General features: G+C 45.2%; 1 protein-coding gene across 7 annotated transcripts in view; it reads right to left on the reverse strand.

The window, feature by feature from the left end:
- Positions 1-26924, reverse strand: part of ZBTB44 (zinc finger and BTB domain containing 44) — a 74609-nt gene that overhangs the window by 13116 nt on the left and 34569 nt on the right. For 3 of the 7 annotated variants that reach the window (XR_008453382.1, XR_008453383.1, XR_008453381.1), the window contains exons 6-7: positions 4779-4969; positions 4548-4604 (exon numbers count right to left, since the gene is read on the reverse strand). Coding sequence is in view for 4 of the 7 variants with exons in the window: in XM_054086788.1 (XP_053942763.1) it covers positions 25482-25764 (283 nt within the window). In the remaining 3 variants the exon portion in view is untranslated. Of the gene's footprint in view, positions 1-4547; positions 4605-4778; positions 4970-19393; positions 25765-26924 lie in introns of those variants that run through there. The other 4 variants (XM_054086788.1, XM_054086789.1, XM_054086787.1 and 1 more) reach the window with 4 other exon arrangements.

A 26924-nucleotide genomic window follows, 5' to 3' on the forward strand; every position in this document is an offset into this window, starting at 1 on the left:
CTACAAGAAACCTAAGGAGGGACTCTTTACGAAGGTTTATGGTGATAGGACCCGGGGCAATGGGTATAAACTGGAGAGGGGCAGATTTAGGCTTGATATAAAGAATTCCTTCACCGTGAGAGCGTTGAGGCCCTGGCCCAGTTTTCACAGGGAAGCTGTGGCTGCCCCATCCCTGGAGGGGTTCAAGGCCAGGTTGGATGGGGCTTGGAGCCCCTGATCCAGTGGGATGTCCCTGCCCACGGCAGGGGATGGAACTGGATGATCTTTAAGGTCCCTTCTAACCCAAATTATTCTATGATTCTATGAAAAAAAAAGTTGCTGGCAGATTGAATTTTGAGTTGGAGAAGACAGGTACCACCCTCCTTTTTGGCAAGAACAGCAGGAAGGGGAGGAAGAAGAGGAAGAAGACACTTCTGCCCTGGGACATCATCTGTCTGGTCCATTTCAACTCCTTTCTTTTACTGCAGACCACTGGAACAACAGCCATCGGAGGGAGCTCAGGGCGGCATTTGGGACACAAAAGTCAAAAGCCAACTTGGTCTGCTCTAACCCTGACACCAGGGTCTAGCAGGGGCCTGTAGGAGGGCAGACTGACACACGTTGGCTGGAAAATAAGGAGGGAGAAGATATGGCAGGGACAGGAGAGGGCAAAGGCATTTAGGGTCTGCAACTCCACGTTATATTTTGAGCTCGTGGCTGCAAGTTTCTCCTCCTTTACTACCAAAATACTTCTGACCAAGCTTTGCCAGCCACTTTGCAACAGGGAATAAGGTGCTATGTGAACACAGGGTCCTAACAGCTCCTGGGAACCTTTTGGTCGGCAAAGAAAAATGCAGAAAAGAAGATTTTAAAGGATCCCACAAACCAAAAAAAAAAAAAAAAAGAAAAAAATCCAGGAAAAACTCAGCTGGACTAAATAAGGAAATGAATTCCCCTAATTACCACAAGATGCTCCCCAAGTCTGACAGTATCTCTTGGAGCAGATGTGTTCAAATAATATTTCCTCAGCCTCCAGTCTGCGTGGGCAGATTCCAGCACCAGCCACTAATGTTAAAAAGTACCTAATGAGCATTGACATTAAGAAACTGCCTTGGATTTCGCTGTCTGCATTTTTCCCATCCTCCAGGCCAGGCTGCAAACATTTTGTTGGTATTATTCACATCAGAAAGTGCTTGATTTTAAAACCACTAAAGGCTGGATTCATGAAAGAAATGTTCTAGGAAGGAAGGACTGGGGTCCTTGAAGTCCTGCTTTAGACAGAATAAGCGCGAAGGGGCAGGTCTGAGGTTTTCCTTGCAGGGGCAGCAAACTCCTTGCCTTGCTCAGAAGCCCCTGCAGATGTTTTTTAGGGATGGAGAACTACACACACCCCCAGATAAGCCAAGCAGATTTCTCTCCCTGGTTTTCCATGTGATTGCTCTATTTGAAATGCCGGAGAGCAATTGGGGGTCTTGGAGGGATAGTTTTGCCCATCAACGGGCAAGTTTGCAGCTGTAGAAATGCAGCAGATGTCATTATGCCGGATTTGTCTCCACTGCGTTTCCCTCACTGCCTGGGAAGGGACCATCCAAAGATCGCAGAGGTTTTGTAGCAAAACCAAGAACAAACGTGCTGAGTTCTGCCACCCTTTGCCACCCCCTTCCACTGATGTTGGGCAGCTGCTCTACGAGTGTTTCAGTGGAGATCATTAGATGAGCTCGTAAAGAACGCCTTCACAAGAGTCTCTTTTCCACTTCTTTCTCCCCTCTCCCATGTTCAGAGGAAGAGGTCTTTCTCTCCTCAGTTATCTCCGTTTAAGCTCAAAAAGCAAGCGCTTTAATCGGGCAATGATTGCTTTAAACTGCAAGAAGTGTACTGGGATGAGGGGAAGGTTTACCTTGGCCAGCGGTAGCCACCTGACCTCCCATCCCTCGCAGGGCTCCTGCAGGACAGAGTTGGGACAGCTTCTTGGAAGAGCTGGAAATCAAGAAATGCTGCTTGAATCCTTGCCAGTTAATCCTTCAAAGAGTGAAGGACAGGTCCCTGCAGCGCTACGCTGACAGCAGGTATCTCCCCTGCTTGTTTCGAGCTTGGCTTCAGAATCCAAGATCTCATCCTCCTCAGGGCCCCCCTTTCTACCCCCACTCTCCATCCTCATTTCTGAACGGGCTCCAAAGCTGATTTCCTGCGTGTTTGAATAGGACCAGCTTGACACAGCCTGCCTTGGGATGAAATCACCAACTTGGCTTGCCTTCCGTCTGAAAAACAAATCCTTCTGCAGGGCTTTCATCTAGAAAAAGGACAAGGATTCTGAAACGCAGGCAGGCCCCTGCCAAGTTCCTGTGAACTGCTGCCTGAGTAAAGCTTATGTTTGCTGTGTATTTAGCTCAGCTTTAATAAAGGTTACCCTGATGAGATTTTACGCTAGGGAATAATCAATGAACCTCCTCTTCGCTCCCTTAGTAGCTGAAAATAAGGAAGCAGAAATACAGGTGTGAGAGAGATGGAGTGCTTGCACAAACCATTTCCAAAGAGGGATGGGAAACTGGATGGGGAAGTCTCGCTCGCTGTGAACAAGCTCAGAGAGAGGGAAACTAAGACACCAGCCTCAAAGCAAGAGGGCTCTGAAATAATTCCTTCTTTTCCTTTGCCTTCTGCCATGATCAAATCTTTCAAGGTATTTAGGTACCTGATGGAATAATGTCTTCCGAGATATCTGGGCTTCAGCTTTCCTATTACTCAAGAGGAAATGGTGATGATGATGCTGCTTGACAGGGAGCTGAGAGCTCTGCACGCTCCGTGTGCAAACAGCATCATGCAAGGGCGTAATGGTGTGATGCTGTTGTCCACTTGTTGTGGTTCTTGCATTGGTTTGGGGACAGGGTTGTTTCTACGACAGTTCTCAAATCTGCAAGCAGCTGACGGGCTGTTCTAGCTGGTGATGGTAGGTAGTGTTAGCATCCTAAATGAGTGAGATGCCAGAATTTTAAGGTACTTATTGTCGTTGGTTTGTCCCTAACCCATGAAACTAACCCAAAGCCTGTCCGTGCCCTTTCCCATCCCCTCTAATTTCCTTTCCCAGAGCAGAAACTACAGTTTCTGTGCTCAGACAGAAAGCAGCAGAGATGGGCAGTACGATTCCCTCTCTCTAGCAAAGCGCTGGAGCAGAGAAGTGCGATAGGAGCTGTGGGCTCAGTGATGAGAGTTCACTATATGAGGGTTCCTAAAGAGTTTCTCAACCAAACTCATCTGCCCAACCCTCCTCAGCTCAGGTGAACCTGAACCACAAAGCAATGCACTAAATCCACACCAGGCTGTGAAGGCGTTTGCTGGGCACACGCAGGCAGCTACAGGCAGCGCTACTTTACGTACATACCCTGCAAGAGCTTACACTGATCCTTGCTAACAGTTCTCCTCGTTGGAGAGTGGGGGTCTGAAAGCCACCATATGGTTACCATTGGTACCGGAGAAGCGTGTGGCCAGGACATGTGTAACTCACATTTTCCTCTGGACCACACTCGGTTTGCACTTGTTTATTGTGGGGGAGGGACTGGAAAAGTCATTGACTCACCGTCAGGAACAAAACATTTGAAATCTTGAATATTACTCTTTTTCTTTTTATGGTTTTTTAAACAAAGCTTTTCTGCTGTTGCAGAGGAAAGGCATTGAGTAGGAAAGTTTGGAGGCTGCACAGTGCTTTCCCTCAGCGGACGGAGGTGGGAGGGATATACTGAAGGGTACTCTTTCTGGTACTGCTCTAGGTAATGTGAGGCTTCTGTTCCAGCCTTGCTCTGAGCCTCTACTACCTCAAGTGTCTCTACTCTACTCTACTCTACTCTACTCTACTCTACTCTACCTCTACTCTACCTCTACTCTACCTCTACTCCTCAAGTCATGTCTTTTTGGGGTATAGTTGCACTAAGAAATGCCTCCATCAGAAACGAAACTCAGATGGGAAAACCCTGTATCTCAAACTGCTCACTCCTCATCTCACATATGACACAGAATGACCCAAAATTGCGCTCTGCTGCAAATGGCCTTTACAGTGCTAAAATGGAGTGTTCTGAGAGAGGGAGGGATTGAAGTTTCATGTGAAATTCAGTGCATTTCAGGTACCATCATTGAATCATGGAATGGTTTGGGTTGGAAGGGACCTCAAAGCCCATCCAGTCCCACTCCCTGCCATGGGCAGGGACACCTCCCACTGGATCAGGGGCTCCAAGCCCCATCCAACCTGGCCTGGAACCCCTGCAGGGATGGGGCAGCCACCACTGCTCTGGGCAACCTTGGCCAGGGCCTCCAGAAACCCTCACAGAAAAACATTTCTCCCTAAGATCTCATCTCAATCTCCCTTCTTTCAGCTTCAATTCATTCTCCCTCATCCTGTCCCTGCACTCCCTGATCAAAAGCCCCTTCCTGGCTTTCCTGGAGCCCCTTTCAGTCCTGGAAACTGCTCTAAGGTCTCCCTGGAGCCTTCTCTTCTCCATCATCTCATCAACACACAGATCTGCTCAACATTTACTGGCATCTCCATCCATGTCATTTCACAGCTCTGTGTCTCAACTTACCTATGTTAATGGGTTGAAGCTTGCAAAGCATGTGTAGTTCCAACAGCCTTCTGTGATCTACAGCGGAAGAAGAAAATAAGTCTGTAGAAAAATCAAAAGCACAAAATGTCCGTGGGCAAAAAGGCCTCCGATTTGGGCAACACCACCCTCTGCCCTGTTCTGCAGCTGAATTCAACAGCTGCACTTGCATCTGGTTCAGGGAGGCTGCCTGAAATGCATTCGCATACTCACAAAGCTCTTGCAGATCTAAGGAGGCTCTGCTGGGTCTGAGATCCGAGCCAAGCTTAAGCCTGGATTCTGTTGCATCCAGCTCCATTTGCCACGATGGATTCTGCCAAGCTCGCCTGAGCACGGGAAAGGCTTCCAGTTCTAATTCTCAGCTCCGCTCTCTTGCCTCTTTCCATTCTTCCCCTCTCGTTCTGCTGCCGGAAAGCACACGAACAATGGAGATCAGCCAGAGCTCAGAGGCCTTTCAAGTGTTCTCCAAAAAGCATGAAACTGTTCCTTGCATGAAGCCTCTGTTCCTTGCTGTCGTCACACAAAGCCAGTTCTCCCCCACCCCACACAGTCTCCTGGACATCTGAGAACAGCGAGCGCCTCATATCTGAGGGGGGTTCCTGCCCTCAAATCTAACAAAACTAAGATGATCGAACATCTGGAAAGAACAGATGCTTCTGATGTCCCCAGATGGTGCATTTCAATGTGTACTTTATGCCACCCAGGGCTGGCTACCCACGAGGAAAGGGAACACGGGTCTTGGCACCCATCAGCCAAGAGTCAGGGGGCTCGTGGTTCACCAATATGTGGATGTGGAGTTGGTGCCTCGCTGCAAAGAACAGATTGAACAGCATCGGCCACCTGATGATCTCGGAACACATTGCAAGATTAGAGAGGCGTTCACAGCACGTGGGGGTGGGACAGATCCGGGAATAATTGGGTGTAAGCTGCTGGCTGAAGGGTGTGCAGACGGGCACAAGCACCATCAGCCAGGAAACCCGGCTGCCCCACGGCTCTGCTCTTTAGAAAACCTTGTCTCTCAGCTCACCGCGGGCTGCAGGGAGAACTGACTTGCTGGTTCAGCCTGTGGAGTCTCCAAACAGGGAGAACGATGCACTTTTGCAGGTAAATTGCAGGTAGCTTCTCTACATCTACCTGAAAGGAGGTTGTGGAGAGGAGGGAGCTGGGCTCTTCTACCAAGTGACAGGGGACAGGACAAGGGGGAATGGCCTCAAGCTGAGCCAGGAGAGGGTCAGACTGGATATCAGGAAAATATTTTTCACAGAAATGGTCATCAGGCACTGCCCAGGGAGGATCTCGAGCCACCGTTCCTGGGGATGTTTAAAAGACAGGTGGATGAGGAGCTCAGGGACGTGGTTTAGTGGTTGGTAGGAATGGTTGAATTCGATGATCCAAGAGATCTTTTCCAACCTGGTGATTCTATGATTCCAAATAACAAGGACTAAACCCACAACCATCAACTGCAAAGCAGCAATCTCTTTTTGCAGCCAAAACCACTGCCGGCGCAGGAGCCTCTCATCTCCTGCAGCAGAGCAAGAGCAGACAGGAACAAAACACGCGTCCTTTCGCCGCAACAACCGAACGCTCTAATCAGGTATCGTGTTTTCTCTGCCTAAAACCCAAGGAAGCAGGAGCCACTTGCTGCATTTTCCAGACCCATTGAGGCCACCGAGCCAAGGTTTCATGGCAAGGACACCAAAGACTGATCTTGCACTATTTTCATAGCCCAGCCCTTCGCCGTCTCATCCTTGGAGATGGTGAGTGAGTTCATACTCACCGGCGGAGAAAGAGGAGAGCTGTGCTGACACCTCCAACCTACCAGCACTGGGAAAGGCAGTGGAGGATGCTGTGAGTGCCATGGCTCTAGTCTGTATCCAGCTAAGCCAAGCCTCCCAAATCCAAGCTTGTGGAAGTTTATAGTTCAAATCCACGAGGTATTAATCTAGTCCAACTAGATTCAATCTAGTTCTCTTCCAACACAGTCACTAAGCTGCCAAGCAGCAGCGCGGGGAGTTACACAGACATAATCCCAGCGTGAGCTTCTTGTGGCATCACAAACTGCCTGTGTCGTCAGTCAGCAGAAACCTGAGATGAAATTCTTTCCTTTGCACTTAATTATTTCCAAGCCTTTGCAGCCTTAGCAGAACTGGTGAAAGGTGGTGAACTAAGAGCCCTGGAGAAACAGACTTTCCATTTGTCCACACAAACGGGTAGAGCCAGTAACAAGAATCATAGAATCATAAAATCATAGAATCACCAGGTTGGAAAGGACCCACTGGATCATGGAGTCCAACCATTCCTAACACTCCCTTAAACCACGTCCCTAAGCACTTCATCCACCCGTTCCTTAAACACCTCCAGGGAAGGCAACTCGACCCCCTCCCTGGGCAGCTGTTCCAGTGCCCAATGACTCTTACTGTGAAGAATTTTTTTCTGATATCCAACCTGATCCTCCCCTGGCGGAGCTTCAGGCCATTCCCTCTTGTCCTGTCCCCAGTCACTTGGGAGCAGAGCCCAGCTCCCTCCTCTCCACAACCTCCTTTCAGGCAGTTGTAGAGAGCAATAAGGTCTCCCCTCAGCCTCCTCTTCTCCAGGCTAAACACCCCCAGCTCTCTCAGCCGCTCCTCGTCAGACGTTCTCCAGCCCCTCACCAGCTTCGTTGCTCTTCTCTGGACACACTCCAGAGCCTCAACATCCTTCTTGTGGTGAGGGGTCCAGAACTGAACACGGTACTCAAGGTGCGGTCTCACCAGTGCTGAGTACAGAGGGAGAATCCCCTCCCTGGCCCTGCTGGTGACCCCATTTCTGATACAAGCCAAGATGCCATTGGCCTTCTTGGCCACCTGGGCACACTGCTGGCTGATGGTCAGTCAGCTGTCAACCAAGAACTTCAATCTGTTCTGCCAGCGCTCTGCAAGCCTTGTGCTCCAGTTGGGTTACTCTTCTTTCCCACCAGCCCATGCTAAGCAGCTATTCTCACGTGGCCCTGAAAACCCACAGCCTCAGGTGTACGTAGCTCATCCACAGGGCCAAACTCAATGTGAATTTTAGCCCGTGTGTCTGGCAGCCCTTTAAGGGCGAAGCAGCCTTCTCCAAAGCCGCTGCTGAGGTTTATCATGGCCAGGTGCAAATCTTCTTGCACTGGCCTGGCGCCACGAGACCAGCATGTTTTTAAGAATTTTACCCTCCTACCAGACAGTGTTTTTCAATATTTTGCATTAAATCTTCTGCTGTATTTGATTAGCCTGCAGCAGCTGTTTTCCACTCTCACAACAAATCATAAATCTATAAGCTTATGTGTGAGAGACTGTCTGTGCCTGAGAACGTTTGTGTCTGAGCCACCGCGTGGCTGCACAGCTGTGTGTGAGCCCAGACCCGACTGCAGGCTCGAGGGAGATAGAGGAAATCAGGAAACCCTCAGACATAATCAAGTTTGAGTCTACACTGGGGGCTGTTTGATTACGCAGGGTGTTTGTGTATGCGCACAGGCAAGAATTCCTGCTTGGACATGCAGTAAAATCTGTGTAATTCCATAAATGAGTGTTCCACTTGAGAATTAATGTCAATAAACATGATTGCACTAGTGCAAGCTCATGTATGTGCAGCTCCTACAGAGGAAGGTGAGTTTGAGCACAAGTGTACGGCACATGAGCGTGGGAATATAGCCGCATGGGTAAGAAAGCGCTATGAAGCCCTGACGCAACCATTCCCATGCAGACAAACACGAGCCCGTGTGTAATTGGGTTTGTGATTGTGCCTACCCAGTCAAGAACTTGCTCGAAGCCAAGATCTGCTGTCCCATACCCAATTCAGATAAGGAGAGCAAACGGCTGAAAGAGATGGGAGGGGAAACGGCTCCATACATTAAAAAAAAAAAAAAGCCTTATTCAAAGACTATAAAAGGCAAAAGTTTGGATGAAGGAAAAGAGAGAGGGTTGCCAAGTTGTTACCAAAAAAAAAACAAAAAGAGAGAAGGATCAAGCTGCTGCCAGGTCTTGGCACGTGTGCTTCTGCTTGTATAAATCAGTCACTCTAGACCTATGGTAGATCTTGCTGACAAGCTGTCAGGCTCCTTGGCTGGGGGAATAGGGCATGTGCTTTACATGCACTTACAGAAGAGTAAATTGTTATTAAAAATGGGAAAAAAACTTTGCTTGATTTACTTGTGGGTTTGCCTGCTCGGCTGTATTATCACAGAACAAACTCACTCGTGCACGGGTGCATGGAAAACTACAGACTAACCTCCCCGTGGAAGCACTTGAGCTCTTAAGGAAAGAGGCAGAAAGCAAATATCTCCAAGAACAGAGAGCGTTTGATGAAGGAGTAGGCTAAAGCCAACAGCCCAAGCACCAAGGGACAAGGTTTATCCATGCTTTGAACCGGATGGACACCTGTGAACATCTCAGCCTGGCTGCGACATGGAAAGCACCTCTAAGCAAGCTTAGCTCAGGGTTGGGATTGGGCCCATCGCTACGTAAAACCCAGACACCTCAGCAGAGAAACCACAGAAGCTCCGCCAGCAGTCCTGAGCTGTCCTGGGGGTTGGCCAAGGATGATGGTGGTGGAGAAGGCTGCTGTTCTCGATGACAAGGGAAGCAGGGAGGCGGGCGCTCTGTCTGAGGGCTGCTGGGACCACTGGCGAGAACGGGCTTTAGGCGGCCAAAGATAGGAAGGACGGATGCTCAGCTTAGGGGAGGAAAGGGAATGAGTTGAAAAGCCAAAAAAGGTTTTAGAGAGATGTTATGTGAAAAGAAGACATAGATAATTGTCTGAAGAAAACCTGACCAGACTAGTTCTCTCTGTATTGACTTTTCAGCTAAGCACAGCCCCATCGCTGCCTTCCCACGTTACAGGGCATTCATCCTGTTTTATCACTCAGCGAGCAACACAAAAGCACACGTCTGTAAAAACAGGCACGCAGCAGTCTGGAGGATCTGCCGGCGTTGTTCCCCCAAAGCCCCACGTCGGCACTCATCCCAGCTCCCACCCAGAACCTGTCAGCCTTCCCAAGGCAGATGCCTGGGTTTCTAGTCTATCCCACAGCGCGCACTGACTCATTTTGGACAGTCGCACGACACCCCCACTCTCAGTCCACGCACCAGGTTTTTAGGAACTGTGTTTCATGGAATCGCAGAATGGTTTGAGTTGGAAGGGACTTTAAAGATCACCCAGTTCCAACCCCACCGCCATGGGCAGGGACATCCCACCGCTCAGCCCTCCCGTAATAAAAAGTAAAGCCCAACAAAGATATGAAACTTTATGGTGCCATTTGTAGCAACACCTGCAACACGCACTTTGCCTGGGATGCAGAGAGTTAGATCACACTGATCCAAGACCCACAAAATGCACAGAGCATCCTTAGTGGAAGAGATTGAGTTTTTCTCTCCGTCTTTCACCGTATTCCTCAATTTATGGAGTGTAGCCCCACACCTCTGCCATAACCTGTCCTGATGTCCCCCAGGGCTGGTTGAGCCTCAACAGCACATTTATGCCCCTCTCAAAGTTTTACTGCTAATTTGTTGTAGTCACTTTTGGAGGAAAAATAAGACAAAACCAGAACTATTTTAGAAAGTGCCTGCTAGCAACAGAACAGCAACTACTGCAGCTTAAATCTCAGCCCAGACTGAGAGCTTATTTAAGCACACAAGCGGGCAAAATTCCATTAATAATCCTAGCACTAATTCACAGGGAGCACAAGCTCTTCAGGACACAGATTGTGGATGCAATGGAAAAAAATCAAGAGGTTTGTGCGGATTTGCAAGGCCAGGCTGTAGCCAAACCACACACTCGGGGTTTCCAAATCACAGCTCTTGGCCCCAGCTGACAGAAAGTTTTTGCTTGCGAGGCTTCAACACACAACCAGGACAGTTCATAGGATGCTTTGAAATGTCTCAGAGTGGGTCGTGGGGAGCAGCCTTGTGCAAGGCTCGTATGTTGAAGTAGGTCACTAACCCAACCCATCCGTTCAGCTCTACTGATGACTTCAGCATCTCCCTGTCTTGACAACAGCAGCGAGGAAGCACGGCTGCCAAAACATTAATGGATCTAGGGCAACACTCAGCCCCGAGCAGGAAGCCCGTGTAACACCCAGGGACATCAACCACCTTCAAAACAATGCTGAACCAGGATCTGACATTCATATAAGCAAATCGAATCGTTAGCGAGCACGTTGACACCACCAGTGATGTCCTTGGGTGGTCTCTGCAGTTGCAGAGAGTTCCAAACCCTCTCTTTCAACAACTTTACTCCATGCTACTGAGGATCACTGCCCATCTTTGACAAATAGGGGACAGCGAGGTACTTGCTCAGACGATGGGCTGGGCAACAGAGAACTCGCACTGGACATCATCACAAAAACACAGGTTCTTGAACAATAACCGCATAAACCCAAGCCCAGCTGAACCAAAAAACCAAGTATAAACACCTCAGCCGTTACTCACTTTGTTATCTCAGGTAGTTTACTTCAGTCTTCTTTAAAAGGTGTGGCTGCGAACAAGCCATGAGGCACTGGGGATGAAAGGAAGGGGGAGTAAGAGGTTAATTGGATTCCATTTGGAGAGGGATTTAGGTTGGCTGAGTTTTTTCAGTAGTGGAACATGTCACTGGTAATTGAGCTAATGAAACACCTCTGGAGATAAAAAAACACAAGCTAAATTCAGACCCGGCTTAGAGGCTTGATGTTCATTCACCACAGGGTTACACAGAGATGTAACTGCTCTCGTTTAAGGACTGCAAAGGTAACAGCAGAACTGGTTTTACGTTGCAAAATCTGTTTTTTCTCACTCGAGGCTGCTGGACCCAGGGGTAATTAAGCAGATTGCTTTGTTACGGATGCTCTTCCAGGACAGGAATTTAGACTCTGCCAATATGCAATTTGCTGAGTCCAGCCTGTCTCCTGCTCTAATGATATCATATTTGTTTTCTATAATTAGAACAAGGAGAGCGTGCATTTTGCTCCATGGTTAAGGCGATGGTTGGAAGAAGACTACAGCTACCTGCCTTTCTCCATTCACTTTTGCCATGGGCTGCTATTTTCCAGCGCAGTTCCTTTCGGTTTTCACGAGGGGAATTAAGGGTTTGTTTTCTACTCTTCAAAGCTCCAACAAAACCCCCTCTGCCCCAAAGCCAAACTACCAAACATGACTTGAATGCAAGCAAGGGAGCGCTGGCTTCCCTCGTCTGCCAGAGGGCTGAGCCAGAGTCCTGCGGGGAACTGCGTCCTCTGGGTGAAAAATGTTAATGAGCTGAAATTACCTTGTCTTCCAAGTCAGGAAGGAAACCTTTAATAGCAAGGGATGTCAGAGAAAAGAAACTGGAGACATTTTTCAGGGGGATATTTCAAAATCACAGAGGTGTTTTGTCAAAATTTAAAAAGGCTCTCTTTCCAAACCCAACCATCAACTCGGAATGGAAGTTACTTTCTAAATTAAAAAGTTGCCGTGAACATTAGCTTCCAATTTTGCCGGGTTTATATTCTTGCTTTGGGGATAATTACAATAATCCAGTAATTTTCTTTTCAAGACGCTTTTAGAAAACCAAAACTCCACTCCTTCATTCCCCCCGCCTCCCTTCAGGAGTTGAAGAACAAAGTTCGCTCTAATGAGAAACGAGGACGTGCTTGACATCCCTGATGAAAAACACGGTAATGAATTTGATGCGGCTGTATAAAAAAACATGACGGGCGTAAGGACCTCAGTCTGTAAGTGCACTAGAAGACTTCTGGGCCAGTCCCACAAGACAAGAAACTCCACAGTGCTGTGGCTGCACTCTGGGTAAAAGAATTGTCATAGTAGCACAGAGCACTGCATAAAACACGAAGCTGCTGCCTGAGGAGATGGAGCACAGCCTCACGGCTCCAGTCTGCATAGATTGAGACAGCAAAGAGATGCAGGAGGCTGGTTTTTAAACCCTGGTAAAAGTGATATTTGTTCAGCAGGAATCGTCTCTTTCGCTTTGATTCCTCCTGCTGTGGTTTGATTCTTCCCTCTTCCCGCTGAGGTTCGATGCCCCCTTCTCTGGCTTTAGGAAAGGAGGCAGATAAGTAGCTGCCTGATCCACAGACACCTAGAAAATGGAATGTCTTGGGTTAATTAAAGGATTGAAACAGCCAAAGCGCTCAAGAGGAGGAAAATGTGCCCCTGGTATTTCAAGCAAGTTGCATTCTGTGCTGTTAGGTTCTTTGTCTCTCCCAACATCCAGCTCAGAGTCTCTGGACAGCAAACAAAAGAAAGGCTTTTTCAGCACACGGGTCCTGCAAACCCACTTTGAGATGGGAATTCAAGCTGCAGGCTTTCTGGCATCGTCGCTAGCAATAAAGACAAAACCAGATCGTGCCCAGCTACAGCTCTGCAGCTGATTCAGTGAATTTGCACAAATGGCAACTGATGGGGAAAAGGCACCGGTGCCACCAGAGCCCAGCGAACAGTTCGGCTGCCAGTTCTGGGAAGAAAGGAATCCAGCTCCTTCCCCCAAAGCTGCAAACAGAGGGACAAAACCAGTAGCAAAAGAACTACTTAAGACATCACAGCCAGCAAAAAGGATCATCTCCATGGAGCAGCTTTATTGTACCACAGGCTCTGTGGCCACTCTTTTGATGAGAACCATGCTTTAAAGGCAGTCTGGCCTGGATTATGTACTGTTCGAGGAGCCAAGAGCTTGCTATTTCACATTAAGAGCTATTAATTGTTCTGGTTATCACGTTGTGCAGTTTGACCTAACCTACCGGTTTCCCTCCACTCCTGCTGCAAAAGCATCCATCATTTTTTTAAAGGGTTACATAAAGCTACAGCGAAAGGCTCTGGTTTCTGTTAGCTCGATTGCAGCAGACTTTAATAAAGCACCCATCACAGCTGCCTAGGCACACCATACATCAAGCTCCTCTAATTCTTTTCATGTCTCCAGAGGGGAAGGCTAAGCAAAACATAAAATTTAACCTCCCAGGGCTTTATTTCTGGCTTGGAGAGATGTCAAAGGCCATGTGAGCTTTCACTTTTCCCTTACTTCCTTAGAATCCACAGCAACAGACGGGAGGAAGGAAGCAGGAAAGGCATGCAAGGACAATGAGCTGGCTACATAGAGCGCGCTCTTCAGAGAACCATAGAACAGTTTGGGTTGGAAGGGACCTTAAAGATCATCTCGTTCCAACCCTCTGCCATGGGCAGGGACACCTCCCACTGGCTCAGGCTGCCCAAGGCCCATCCAACCTGGCCTTGAACCCCTCCAGGGATGGGGCAGCCACAACCTCCCTGGGCAACCTGGGCGAGCTTCTAACCACCATCACGGTGAAGAAATTCCTTCTTATTTCCAGCCTAAATCTGCCCCTCTCCAGTTTATTCCCATTGCCCCTCATCCTATCACTACAAGCCTTTGTGAACAGTCCCTCCCCAGCTTTCTTGTAGCCCCTTTCCAGTACCTGAAGGCTGCTAAAAGGTCTCCTCGGAGCCTTCTCTTCTCCAGGTTGAACAACCCCAACTCTCTCAGCCTGTCCTCGTATGGAAGGTGCTCCAACCCCTCTGACCGTCCTTGTAGCCTCCTCTGGACCAACAGCTCCACCTCCTTCTTACATTGAGCATTCCAGAACTGGACACAATACTCGAGATGAGGTCTTACAAGAGAGGAATAGACCACCCTTGACCTGCTGGCCACCTCCCATGTCACCTCACAGCACGCCAAGTGTCAGTGCAACACTAAGTCATTGGCCCAGGAAACACAAGTGTAAACAAGTGGCCTTTGGCAACTCAAAGCTAAGGTAGGTAGCTTCAAGATCAGCATTTTATTTCCTCAACCACAAGGCTACCAGGGATGAAGCTACTCATCCAATGACTACTTACACAAACCTGGTAGGAATCCAGCACAAGAGCTCATCGCAGCTGAGCGCACCTGTACGAATATTGAACCCGCTCTGTTCTGCAGGTCTCTTTAGGCACTGTGCTCACTGAACCTGTTGCACACAGGGTGGTGACCTCCTGGGATGACACCCATGACCACACGCCAGGGGGATGTGTAACAAATCCATCTTGTACAGAAGCCCCCAAAATTTGCTTTCCTCTCTCCCATTGGAAGCAACAAACTCGAGGTTTCTCTTTTTTGTACTGCTCGGGGTGAAAAAGGTGAGGAGGAGCAAAGAAATAACAGGTTTAAATCCCATCTTCCATCTCTTCCTGGATGTGTTCTTCGTCGAAGCAACAGGAGATATTCTGGAGAAACAGAAAAGCCACAGTATTCCTTTGATAAGAGATCCACCCTGGCAATGCTTTATCCACCTACTTCACAGTGGTGAATTAATTGCAGCCCATGTCCGCAAAAAAGCATTAATGGTACAGTAGCTGCAGCCCTGCCTGCATCAGAGAGACCACAACGAGCCGCACACAACTCCTGTGCAACACAGGCAGGACTCGGGCTCTGCCAGCACAGCCTGCCAGACTCAGAATTTCCCTTTCTTGATGTGAATTCAGGCAGTACTGCCTGGTACCCGCTCTAAGGAAGCATCCCTCCCCGAAATACCAACCACTTTGTCTTCAGTTCTACTCACAAACATCTCAATGCCTGCCAGACGGTGAGCGGAGCAAATAAATCGTATGCACACACACGTACATGGACCTTCTCCAAAGACGGTGTGAATCGGTGACACCGGAATCAAAATACCTACTGTAAAACAGGTTTTGAAGAGAGTTTTAAGGTAGAAGGAACTGGAGCAAAATTAATATATTGAATTACCTCATTGTTATATTAAAAAAAAATGAGCTGCAAGTCTTAGAAGATAAACTAAATTCAGCCTCTAACACAAACAGAATTTTAAGAGCAATTCATTTTGCCTGTTCTTAAGGAGATTTTTCATCCTGGGCTTGCGCTCTCTTCTGAAAAAGAGGCAGACCTGAGCATTTTTTAATTTATTTAAAACATAACAAGTGAACCCAAAGCCATTTCTTTTTATTTGGCTCTTTCTTCCTCTGTATTAATTTCGATTCAATCAAGGAGGCGGTTGCATAACTGTTGTTTATAATTGCAATCACGTCAACCCTGAAAGCGATCGCTGAGACAGTGAAGTTATATAAAAGGGTCTGTTAGGATTTCTGTTATTTTTCTCGTTTACATTGTGGGAAGATGAAGTCCTACCCTGGAGAGATGTTTTGGTTTTCTGAGCTCTGTTGCCCATTAGTCCTGCGCTTTGGTGTCTTTCCTCCCCGGTTTTTACACAGTGCAAGGGGCTGTTTATGCAAATAAAAGCTCCAAAACCATCTCCGTGCACCCCAGTCATACACAGGCTATAAAATACGCTGTGCTGAGTCAGAGAAACAACTGGCAAAAGCAGAGTTCACAAACTGGGCAAGCTCTTAAGGACCAATTTAAACACATTTCTGGAAAGGCAGACTACGTCCAAGTAGAGTGGGATCATAATTCACCTTGCTCTTCTGTAGCCAGAGGATTGTTACTAACCAGTGACAGAGCATCAGACCCTGAGGGATCATTCTTTGAGTGTCTTTCACAATGTTCTCTTCGCTTCTGTGCACAAAAATGATCCTGGCATTGCGAGTCACCTCCCCACCAGCCCACAAACGCATCGTGGTTTCCCAGCGCCTCTCCCAGCACTTCTGGTTACTCCTCTTTGGCTCAGGGATGTACTCACCTGGGAGAATCCAGATAAGCTGTTTCACTGTTAGCTTTTGTCTTTCTAGAGGCATAGAATTATAGAATTGTTTGGTTGGAAAAGACCTTTGAGATCATCGAGTCCAACCGTACATGTTCACTACTAAACCACATCCCTGAGCACCTCCTCTACTGCCCAGGGATGGAGACTCCACCACCTTCCTGGGCAGCCTCTGCCAGTGCCCGAGAACCCTTCCAGTGAAGAAATTTTTCCCAATATCCAGTCTGAACCTCTCCTGGCACAACCTGAAGCCATTTCTTCTTATCCCACCACCTGTCACTTGGGAGAAGAGACCAGTGCCCACCTTGCTACAACCTCCTTTCAGGAGCAGCAGAAAGCGACGAGGTCTCCCCTCAGCCTCCTCTTCTCCAGGCTAAACAACCCCAAGTCCCTCAGCCACTCTCATAAAGCTTATATAATTTAAGGACTGTGCTTTGGTTCGATGTAAATGAATGCTGCCCATACTTACTCAATGGTCCTCTACACTTAACAGCAATCTGTTGGTAGCTGACGTTGGTTTTTTTCTCAGAAATAGTCTGAAAATTGTCTACACAGAATAAAAATTTAAGAGAAAAACACACTGAGGTCCCATCAACCCTCCTGCCTTCCAAAAAAAAACGCTCTCGAGTCCACAAAATTTAAGAGAAAAACACACTGAGGTCCCATCAGGTCTCCTGTCTTCCAAAAAAACCCCTCTCAAGTCCACAAAATATATCTGCTTCCCAACAATCAATATCTTGTCCGTAAGTCCTGCCTCTCTGGGGAGAAGCTTGTTTAGAGATGAGGAGCACAGGGTCACAGGGAACTGCACCTCTGCTTTTCACCCCGAACTCCAGAGACGTTCATAAGGGCTAAGAGAAAAGGGAAGCAAGGTCCCTGCTGGGGGTTTAGGTTAGGAAGAGAATTAACCAACAAAAAGACAGTAACACCAGCTGTTTCTGTAGGGAAGCAGCAAGGAAGGAGTTGATCAATCGATGTTTTTGTACGTTCGTTGCTCAAAATTCCTTCTGAATGAGCACACGCAGATTGTGTATTGTGCGCGCGCACATGCATGGGGGAACAAGCAGTACTTTATGAGAAAAAAACTTATCTCTAAAATGATGGGAGTATTACAAAACACAGGGCTTGAGCACCCAGCTTTAGGCAGACATACAGAAGGCTGGGAATATAGTTTAGCCAGATGCAGCAGGCGTAGTCTCAAAGATAATCCCACATCAATCCAATCAGTTGATTAGAAATGGGGGAGGATCCAAGAGTCAGTGCACAGCCACACAAATTAACAAGTACTCAAGCAACGCACCTAAGTCGTTAGCCTCAAAATTTGGATAGAAATTTAAATTTCAGTCATCACAGGAAAAGGTTCAAGTGAGACACAGAAAGAGATGCCCCCGTGAGTTGCTCTCTAATCTTCACCAGGAGATTTTGTGAGTGAGACAAAGGCAACTCGTGGTCAAAGGCAGTCAACTCAAGCCTTCAGAGTGATTTTCGAACACCTGGTTTTTAGTCTGTATGTCTGTCACCCATTGCTAAAAGATTTGCGAAAGGCACCTAAGGAAAATCAGGGCTACTATCAGCAAGCATAGATCTCCTCTTCAAGAGTCCGCTCTCCTCTGAAAGAAATGTTAACAGATCCAAAAATCAGGATGACTGAAACTCACACATCTCTGAGCAGTAACTGAGGCTCTAACACGTATATATTTCCCCTCCTCTGCTTGCTCACAGTGATCTCTGCTCCAAGATTGGTGACGACGGAGTTATGCTCAGTGCTCTGGAGATGCTGCAAGCACAAGATTGGTGACGACAGAGTTATGCTCAATGCTCTGGAGATGCTGCAAGCACAAGCAGCTCATGAAAAGTGCTTTGTGCGTAATCCAAGACAGGTTCCTCTTAGCAGTTTCATTTTCACCGGGACATCCCGTACATAGGAATGGTGCCAGTAAGCCCTGGGAGAACTCTTGTTTCTTGCTCTACAACATTCTCGGGAGCTATGAGTTCAATCTCATCTCAGTCACTCTCCTCTGTGCAAAAGAAATAGTACTTCATTACTGTCGGGAATAAAACGCTTAAACGCTACAAGGAAGCCACAGGAAAATTTCAATAGTGCACTCTCGCTTTGTTAAGGATGTTTCATACTAAACTTAAACATATGGTTGTGCTGTAGAAAAATCTGCCCGAGTCACAAGTCTGAACCTCAACATCCATCAAAGGTGCCTTTTAGCAGCCCCGCCTCGGCTTTATGATAGTGTGTGTTCACACAGAGCCGCACAGGCTTTGGATTTGCGATGGTCTGCTAAGCATCACTGCATGCTCCTAACCGGCTCTGTCTGCTTTCAAAGAAGCAGAAGTCTGGCTCTTGTGGGAGACCGGCAGAGTCAAAGCCTTTACATCTCAAATTGTCATTCTCTCCAAAGCCTGTACCAGGTATGTTCCCCCTTCCAATTACGCCTTTGATCACATACTTCTGCTGATACGCAAGGTCCTGAGGAAAACACGAGCTCAGAATTCAGGAACTCTCAATGTTTCCCATCCAAGGCACGCTGTGGTTGCTTACTCTGCGCCACAGAATGCTCTTCCCATTTTTGTTTTCACTCCCACGTCAGATGCTGAACACAATCTGACTGCTAGAATGTTAATTGTGCCAGTCTGCCTTTTGTTCATACAGGCAGAGTTAAAAGAATAGCAACCAAGCAGTTACAAGACTTCAATTTTCCTACCTGTGCCCTAGCTATGTGTTGCTCCAGCCAGCATTCCCGCTCCATCAGACAGGTGGGCTGTACAAGGCAAATTAATTTAATTGCAAGGGTTGCCAGAAAAAGCGGAGATGTATTTTAACGTCCCACGACTCTAGGCTGTTTCATGATTATTTTGAAGCTCACAGCTGCGATCATGATGACTCTGCCTACTGTCCTTTTTAAACATCTTCTGCTTTGACTAATTCGATTAGGCTCATTCTTGGCTGGCTTTCCATCGATAAAACCCCGTTCAAAAGATGGCCCCAGCGCTTTTGCAGAATACAGCCTAAAATAGAACATTAACAAAAGGAAATGTAATATACAATGGAAAATTAAACAGATATGTGTACTTTATTCTTAATACTCTTGAACCTCTCCAATGATTTATTAACACTTATTTTGTTTTACACTACCTGCCTCCCAAGGACAGCTTCAACAACTGTGAGCTCTCTGCACACTCAACTATTTTGAGAGAAATTATAAGCAAACGTTATATGGAAATGTGGCTCTAGCAAGGGTTGTACCTTCTTACACAAGGTTAAAAGCTGGACTTTTATACTGTAAGACACTCCGTTACAGTTAAATAACGACACAAAGCAAAGATATACTCCATAAAACATTAATATTTTAATGAAAAATCTTAGCTTCATGTTTCTATCCAAAGACACTCAAAACTAGTTTTTCTCCCCCCTTAATTTTGACCTATAATGGGACCAGTTTGGAGATTTTTTTTTTTTGTATTTTAGAACATTTTTTTTTAAAGATTAAACAACCAGGCTAGCAAAAAGGTACCCAATACATACTTTTCTTATATCAAACAAGCTAGTATTTCAATACAATGTAACTATACAGAATATATACATTACACATATGATCACAAAGCAAACACTACAGGCTCAGAACAGATTTGAAAAAACATGGTATTCACATTGATTACAATAACTCTAAAAATGATTGTAACGTTGAAACGGCACTTAGTTTACAAAAAAAGTCACAAAAATATATATAGCCACCAAGAACTATGCTTCCTGAAAAATACTAATAGCCAGATAGTATTATATAAAATGTGAAGTGTATTTAAACATCGTATACATTAAAAAACAAAACCAAAACCAAAAAACAATTCTGTTAAGTCAATAAACATGCCAAGTAATCTAGCTGTGGCCAGCATCAACAAGAGAAGCTGTACTGTGGATGAGATGACGACTGGATATACGGCTGGTGACCGGAGACTGGCACAGTTAAGGGGGTTTCACTGTTACTAAAATGCACAAAGAAGCCCAACAATAATTTAATTCACATTTTTTTTCCTCCAGCTTACTCTTTTCCCTCTGCGGGGTGTCACCACAGGGCAGCACCTAAAGCGAAGGCACTGCAGGAACAGGGCAAAGAAGCTGCTCAAGAACTTTGTGTAGCCAGGGCTATAAGTCAGAATATCAAAAGCATGCATCAGCTAAACGAATGGTGAAACGAAATCACTCCTCTGGGGACTTCAGGAACCCTCAGGAAGACTGTAGGTACAGTTGCCACACAGGCTGGCAGCACCAGAAACTGATTCGGCTTTTTTTTCTTTTTTTTTTTTAGTGCAACCAGGTTTGTAGTTGAGATCTGCGGGACACTGAATTACTGTGACAGCACACACCGAGTTAACAAAAACCCAGAGCAGAAGTACTGGTGCAGTAAAAATATTCACATTTGGTTTTTTATGGTACATTTCCTCAAGCACTTGGAACCGACTCTATTTACTGGAGACCTCTGATGTGGCCGAGGCACCGTCTGGCCTTGAACCCTCTTATCTGTCATCGAGATGCTATGGAATTATAGTATGTCCATAACTGGAGATGAGAACCCTCCAAAACCGCGTTTTATCTTGTAAGCAAAACTCAAACTAAATCGATCAGAATGAAAATTAGCTGTTTTCTGTATTCTTATGGTGTGGAAGTTGCAATGGATGTAGGAGCAACAGGTGCTCCTGCATCTGCATTTTCTCCATCCCTGCAGGGCGCACAAAGCTCCCGTTCTATTTGCATATAAAATGCTTCAGGTTTGTCTCAGAGAGAGACCTGCGATAGTCTCAGTGCTCTTACGTCCTGGGGCTGGAGGGGAACACCGGCAACCAAGAAGCGACTGAAGCCCTCATATAAAAACTTTAAACCATAGATTAAAAACAATAAAATTTTATCCCGTAAGGGACATATAGGGATCATAGTCTTACAAAATATATTTTACTGCATTGGCAGCTATTACTTTTTTAAAAAGTTTAAATTCACACCTTTTAGACTCAAGATACACATGAACCCAGAACCATTTTCAATAACCTAGTCTACTAATCTCTCAGTATGAGAGACTTAGCCATAGTATCTGCGAGCCTGACAACTGAACTCAAACTGTAGTGAGACAGACAAACCATCAGGAACACACATCTTTTTGTAACGTGGTGTAAGAACAGTGACAACCAGTTCTGACAGGGAGCTAAATTTGCTGAGTGTGTAGGCATCCCCACGGATTTCCAGGGGCGTTGTGCTATGTGTCTGCATCAAGAAACAGAACAAACCGTTACAACTTGGCCAAATCTCCCACAAAGCTAAAACTTCACTTCTTTTTCTTTGCAAGGAAACAGGAAGCTTCCAATTTTTTCCCCCTCTCCCAAAACATATTAAGTCAGAAAAAATCCTATGCCTTCTTTTCGCACTGTTCCCATCAGAAATACTGCTCTACACAATATGCAAGGAGTAAAAACCCTGCACAGACTTCAAGAATCAGGTCCCTCGCACCCAGCAGAACCCTGCAAGTTCCGTGGTAGTGAAGGCACTCTGCTTGCAAAATAAATGGGTGAGGAAAGGATTTTCCACTGAACACAAAGATTGGTGCCAAATGGGAAAAGGATATGCAAAAGCAAAACTTGCTCAAAGAACTTTCTGAATGAATTTAGAGACTAACTGATGCACGAACTGCTGCAATGGGTTGTACAGGTACATGTAGTTATTTGGAAGAAATTCTGAACAACCAACCTAGAAGGTGACGGAGGGACTGGAGCATCTGCCATACAGGCAGAGAGAAGGCAAACTGGTTTGCCTGGAGAAGAGAATGTTTATAGGGATCTTACCAACATTAGAACTACCAGATAGAAGGCTGTAAAGAAGTCAGACTTTTGTCGGTGGGCACAAATTGAAATACAAGAAGTCCCATCTTAACATACTAAAACCTTTTTTACTGTGATGGCGATCAAACACTGGAACAAGTTTCCCAGAGAAGTTGGGGACTCTACATCTTTGCAGATATTCAAAACCTGACTGGACCGAGCAGCCTGTTCTTGCTGGCTTTGCTTTGAGTATGGGGGTGGAAGAGATCACCTCCAGAGGTCCCTTCAATCTCAACTATTCGGTGATCCTTGTCAAGCAGAAATCGAAATCCAAATGAAATAATTGAAGGGGGAGGGGAAAAGAAAGGAAAGAGGAAACTCAGTCCAGAGCTCAAACCCCTCTGATAATGCACTGAAAGGAATGTATTTAAGTTTAATCCCAAAAGTACTTTAAGGTAAATTTCTTCCAGCTTACTTAGATTTCTATCTAGCTCAATTTGGAATCTAAACGTATTAGCAATAGAGATTGTTTTAAGATGTCTTATGTTTTTACATCCCTCCTGTGAAGCACACTAGTGTTTCAAAGAACTGAACATTTCTAACAAGTTTGGGAGTGGAAATAAAACCATATTTGTACTTAATCTGTTCTCACTTCCACAGAGAAAAGAGGTACTAACAAGAAACAATTATCAACAGGAAAATTAACAAGTAAACCCAACCCTAAAACAAATAAACACCAAAAATCCTGTAAGAACTCTATTGTTCCTGCAGCTGAATCAAACTGAAAAGTGAGAACTAAAAGATGTTACACGGAGATTAAAGGGCTGAAATGATAACGTGTCACAGTGCACTAAACAAAGAAACCCAGGACTTGCCTTGTACCAAGGTGTTAGCAGTTAATGACACTTTTTCTTTTTCAAGGAAGAACAGACTAGAGCTACAAAGTCTTCAAATCTTCTTCCCCCTTCTCTTTGGCATTCAGAACACAGTTTGCCTTCTGACACAAAATTTTAAGTCTTAAAAATCTAAAATCCAGATATATCTATTCTGTATTTGCACATCCCCATATCGATAAACTGCTTAGCAAAATAGCCAACAGGTAAAGATTACCAGGTTCTAACAGAAGATTGTGTCCGTCTCTATTTCACCACCTTTGATCGTTACATCTGTACAGTCTGAAAATATGTTTCTGTGTAAGTACTTTTTACTACACGAATCACAAAGGATTCTAATAAACCTGCAAAGTGGACTAGCACTTATCAGGAAAAAGAAAATAATGTATTTGAGTTCAGTGTCATAGCCCTATAATTCAGGATAAAACTCAGCAAAACGCATTTTCTTGTCTCACTGGCTTCCCAGTTACAGAAATCAGAAGTGGGAGAGAACTGGTCTTTAAATTCAGCCCATCAGCAGACACTGGACTAATTCACAGTACAGCACCTCAAAGCAAGAATCTCTCCTTCAAGCCCTTATAAGACGACTTACAAAGGTAGACGTAGAAGACTGAATTGCAGCAGAGAACTACTTTGCAGCATGTTTCTAGAACACCCTTTGGATATGGAGGAGAAACTTGATAGCAGTAACTTGGAAAGGACTTAGTTCTCAACTGTTTTAACTCTACTTAACTAAAATCTGTGTTTTTTACATAAAACACAGCAGAGAAAAATTGTTAAAGTCACTGAAAACCTTTAAGCTCTTTCCAAAGGGCAATAAACTTTTTTCCTAAAAAGCTGGCTATTAGTAGAAATAACTCAGACCCACAGACTACCAGAGCTGCCTAAGCTAACCGAATACAAATGGATCTTGCAATATAATATGACTTTTGTGTCTTCTGTTCCTTCAGAAGCAACCTTTCTCTATTGGTTTCATTTCCTCCTCAAGTTTGCATAAAACAAATCTGGACAAAACCCAACAATTTAAAAAACAAGATTCAAAATTAAGGGAGCGTATCATGCCTTCTGAATACTAAGATCAAGCAATACCTACTTGCTCAGCATGTCATCTGTACGCAATAGGCATTTGGCATCAAACACTGAGTTAACTTCAGAAGCAATAAGAAACATCACAAACCTCCTAATGGATTTCCTAATTTAGGTTTCAAAGCAGTACTATAGCCCAAACAGCCTTGACAAAACAAGACTCACTGCTCTGAAAATCCCACACCCTAAATTTGCAGCTTTTTCTAAATATGGAAAAATGAAATTGCAGATCTTTCCATTTATTGCTTACTTGAGCTGTGTACGTCGCTGGAGTAATGGCCTTTAATAAACCGAGTTGGCAAGGATTTAAAATGTTTTGAACAGGAACGATTCATCATTGCTATATAGGCTTTTTGTAAACAAACCCCTGTTGGGTTAGAAAGTTGGCCTCTAAAGAGAATAAATTGCTTGTTTTGTCCAAAACAGACTAATAAAAATCTCAGAAACTATACATGCATATGTATAAACAAAAAAATGTGCAATAATGCACAAAAGAGCTCATTTTCCCCCATCTGTAAACTCCCTCTAGCTAGCTTTTGGAGATCAGTAAAAATACAGTATATATGATAGGGGGAGGTGACCAGAACTGCAAACAATCTGTCCGTGATTTAAGAATTTCAGCTTGGGAAAACCTTCATTTTCATATGTGGTTCCCCTTCTACATCAAGATACAGTCATGAGATGTTTGTCAGGCTTGCATGGGTATACGCTTCCCTATCGCCCTCAACTCATTACGCACCATTAGGCTGTAGAATTTCCACACCTAACTTTAGATGAGCAAATCTGGACCAGCTATTTGATCAAGCATGTTCTAAAAGGACTGGAATATAATAAGTAGGAATCCCTGGCACGACATCACTTGGTTTGTCCAAACGGATTCAGCTGAGATGAAAAGGGACAATGTGTTTTAAAAAGTGTGTGACTGTTAGTTTCAAAAATGCTTACCATCTCCAAGAAAAGGGTTACAGTAAGCGCTTTGAAAAACAGCAGGCACAGAGATGGGGAAGTGACATTTTTGTATGCAGAAGATTAAAGCATCCACTCAAAACTAGTCACAACTGTTCAATAATGATTTCCAATGCATCCTTTTGTTTGTCCTTTTAAAAAGGTTTCCTCTGACTTCTTTTCCTTAACCAGAGGGTCTGCAGAAGCAAGAGAACCTTAATGAGCTGCTCTAACTGTGGAAGAAGAAATAGTTAAAGTGATCTGAATCAGTTGTTCTTCTTTAGAAGTGTATCACAGCTTCCATGATGTTCTGACAAGATCTTTTTGTGCATTCAGTCTTAAATATTTTCACAGAAGTGATCATTCAGTCATGAAAAATAATGTAACATCTGTTGCAGTTTTCTGTTTAAAGCGTAGCTTACAAAGTAAAAAGGGAAAATCTCCCCACTTTTGTTTTAAAAAATTAAATTAAAATGTACAGGACCAAACACAGGCACTTTCCAAAGAACAAAAATTAAACCAAACCATGAATTATTCAATAGTAATCGATGACAGCTCCGGTTTCGGAGGGTCACTTGCGGCTGCCTCAGCAGTGGCGTTAGTCTTTGGCTGCTCTGGCACATCTTCTTCCTTCTCTGCCAACCCACCCAGAGACCCCAAGGGGAAAGTGCTTTCACAATTCTGAGTTGACGAGACCTGCGAAATGACAGGCATTTGGACAGAAGAGTTGCTTTCAAAGCCATGCTCCCCTAGCTCATACTGCCCGAGGGTCTCCTCTTGTTCCTGGTTTAAGTAGTCCGGTACTAGGAAGTCACTAGAAGAGGGGCAAAGGACAGAAGAGAAAAGTCATTTCTCACACAAACATTAGTGGTATTAGTTTCTTTCTATCAGTTAAATCACACAAGCTACAAATGCATTGCATAGAGAACAAAGACACTCATTTCACATTGCTCTAAGATCATCATGGCGACATACTACACTAAGCACTATAACCTGGTGCTCGTTTAAACACAGCATTTATCCAAAAGCATCTTTTTTGCATTGTTGTGCATCCATATTTCCTACACAGCAACTTATTATTATTTAGATTGTATCACCTTGATGAGAATGAAAGTTAATGCCTGGAACATCATATGGCATGAAAACCTCACTGAAAAAAGGGAGCACTCAACCTTTAAAAATAGAAACAGAAATGAGTTCAGCACTGGTGGAGGCGTGGGCCTTTTCTACCAGTGAGATAAGATCCGAGGACCAGCAGCAGCACTCCTCCGAGCAGACAGGCTGTAAACAGAAGCACGAGGGGAGGAGGCAAGGGTTCTGCTGAGGCTGTCAACCGCAGCGGTGTTTTGTGATGTTGATGTGCATCATATTGCCATGAAAAGACTGGAATTGCATTTCCTTCCTGTGTCAGTACTTTCTGGACAACAGTTCTGTAACTTACTCAGACCAACTGATGGCCGAGTGTATCCAAAGAAAATCTACCAAACCCTTCAACAGTTCTTCAGAGCATGAGAACATCAGCAAAATAACATTTATTTGCAAACTTTCAGCACCAGACATGAGAGTTTGTACTTGAGACAAGATTAGGTATTGTGCTTGTAATCCATTTAAAAGCAGTAATTTTCTTTAATGACAGGAGCATTCACTGCTTCAAATCCAAATTTGCAATCAACTACACTAAGCCTAGGGTTTGTCAAGTCGTCAAGTCAAACTCAAGGAGGGGCTATAGACAACAGGAATCATATACCATAATCTGACTTTAGTTTGATGACCACAACCACTGCATCATCCCTTAGAATTTTTGCTCTACTTTTGGCACAAGTGCTAAGAACAAGAACTGCGTAAATCCACAGATACGAAGCACTTGTACTTTTAAACAATATTCTGTTGGAAAAACAGTGACTGGCTTTCCTGGTTTGTTTTGCAATATTTTCATCCTACGTCACTTCTGAGATAATCATGAGAGAGCAAAAT

Source organism: Cuculus canorus, chromosome 23, assembly GCF_017976375.1.
Source record: "Cuculus canorus isolate bCucCan1 chromosome 23, bCucCan1.pri, whole genome shotgun sequence".
Classification (NCBI taxonomy): Eukaryota; Metazoa; Chordata; class Aves; order Cuculiformes; family Cuculidae; genus Cuculus; species Cuculus canorus.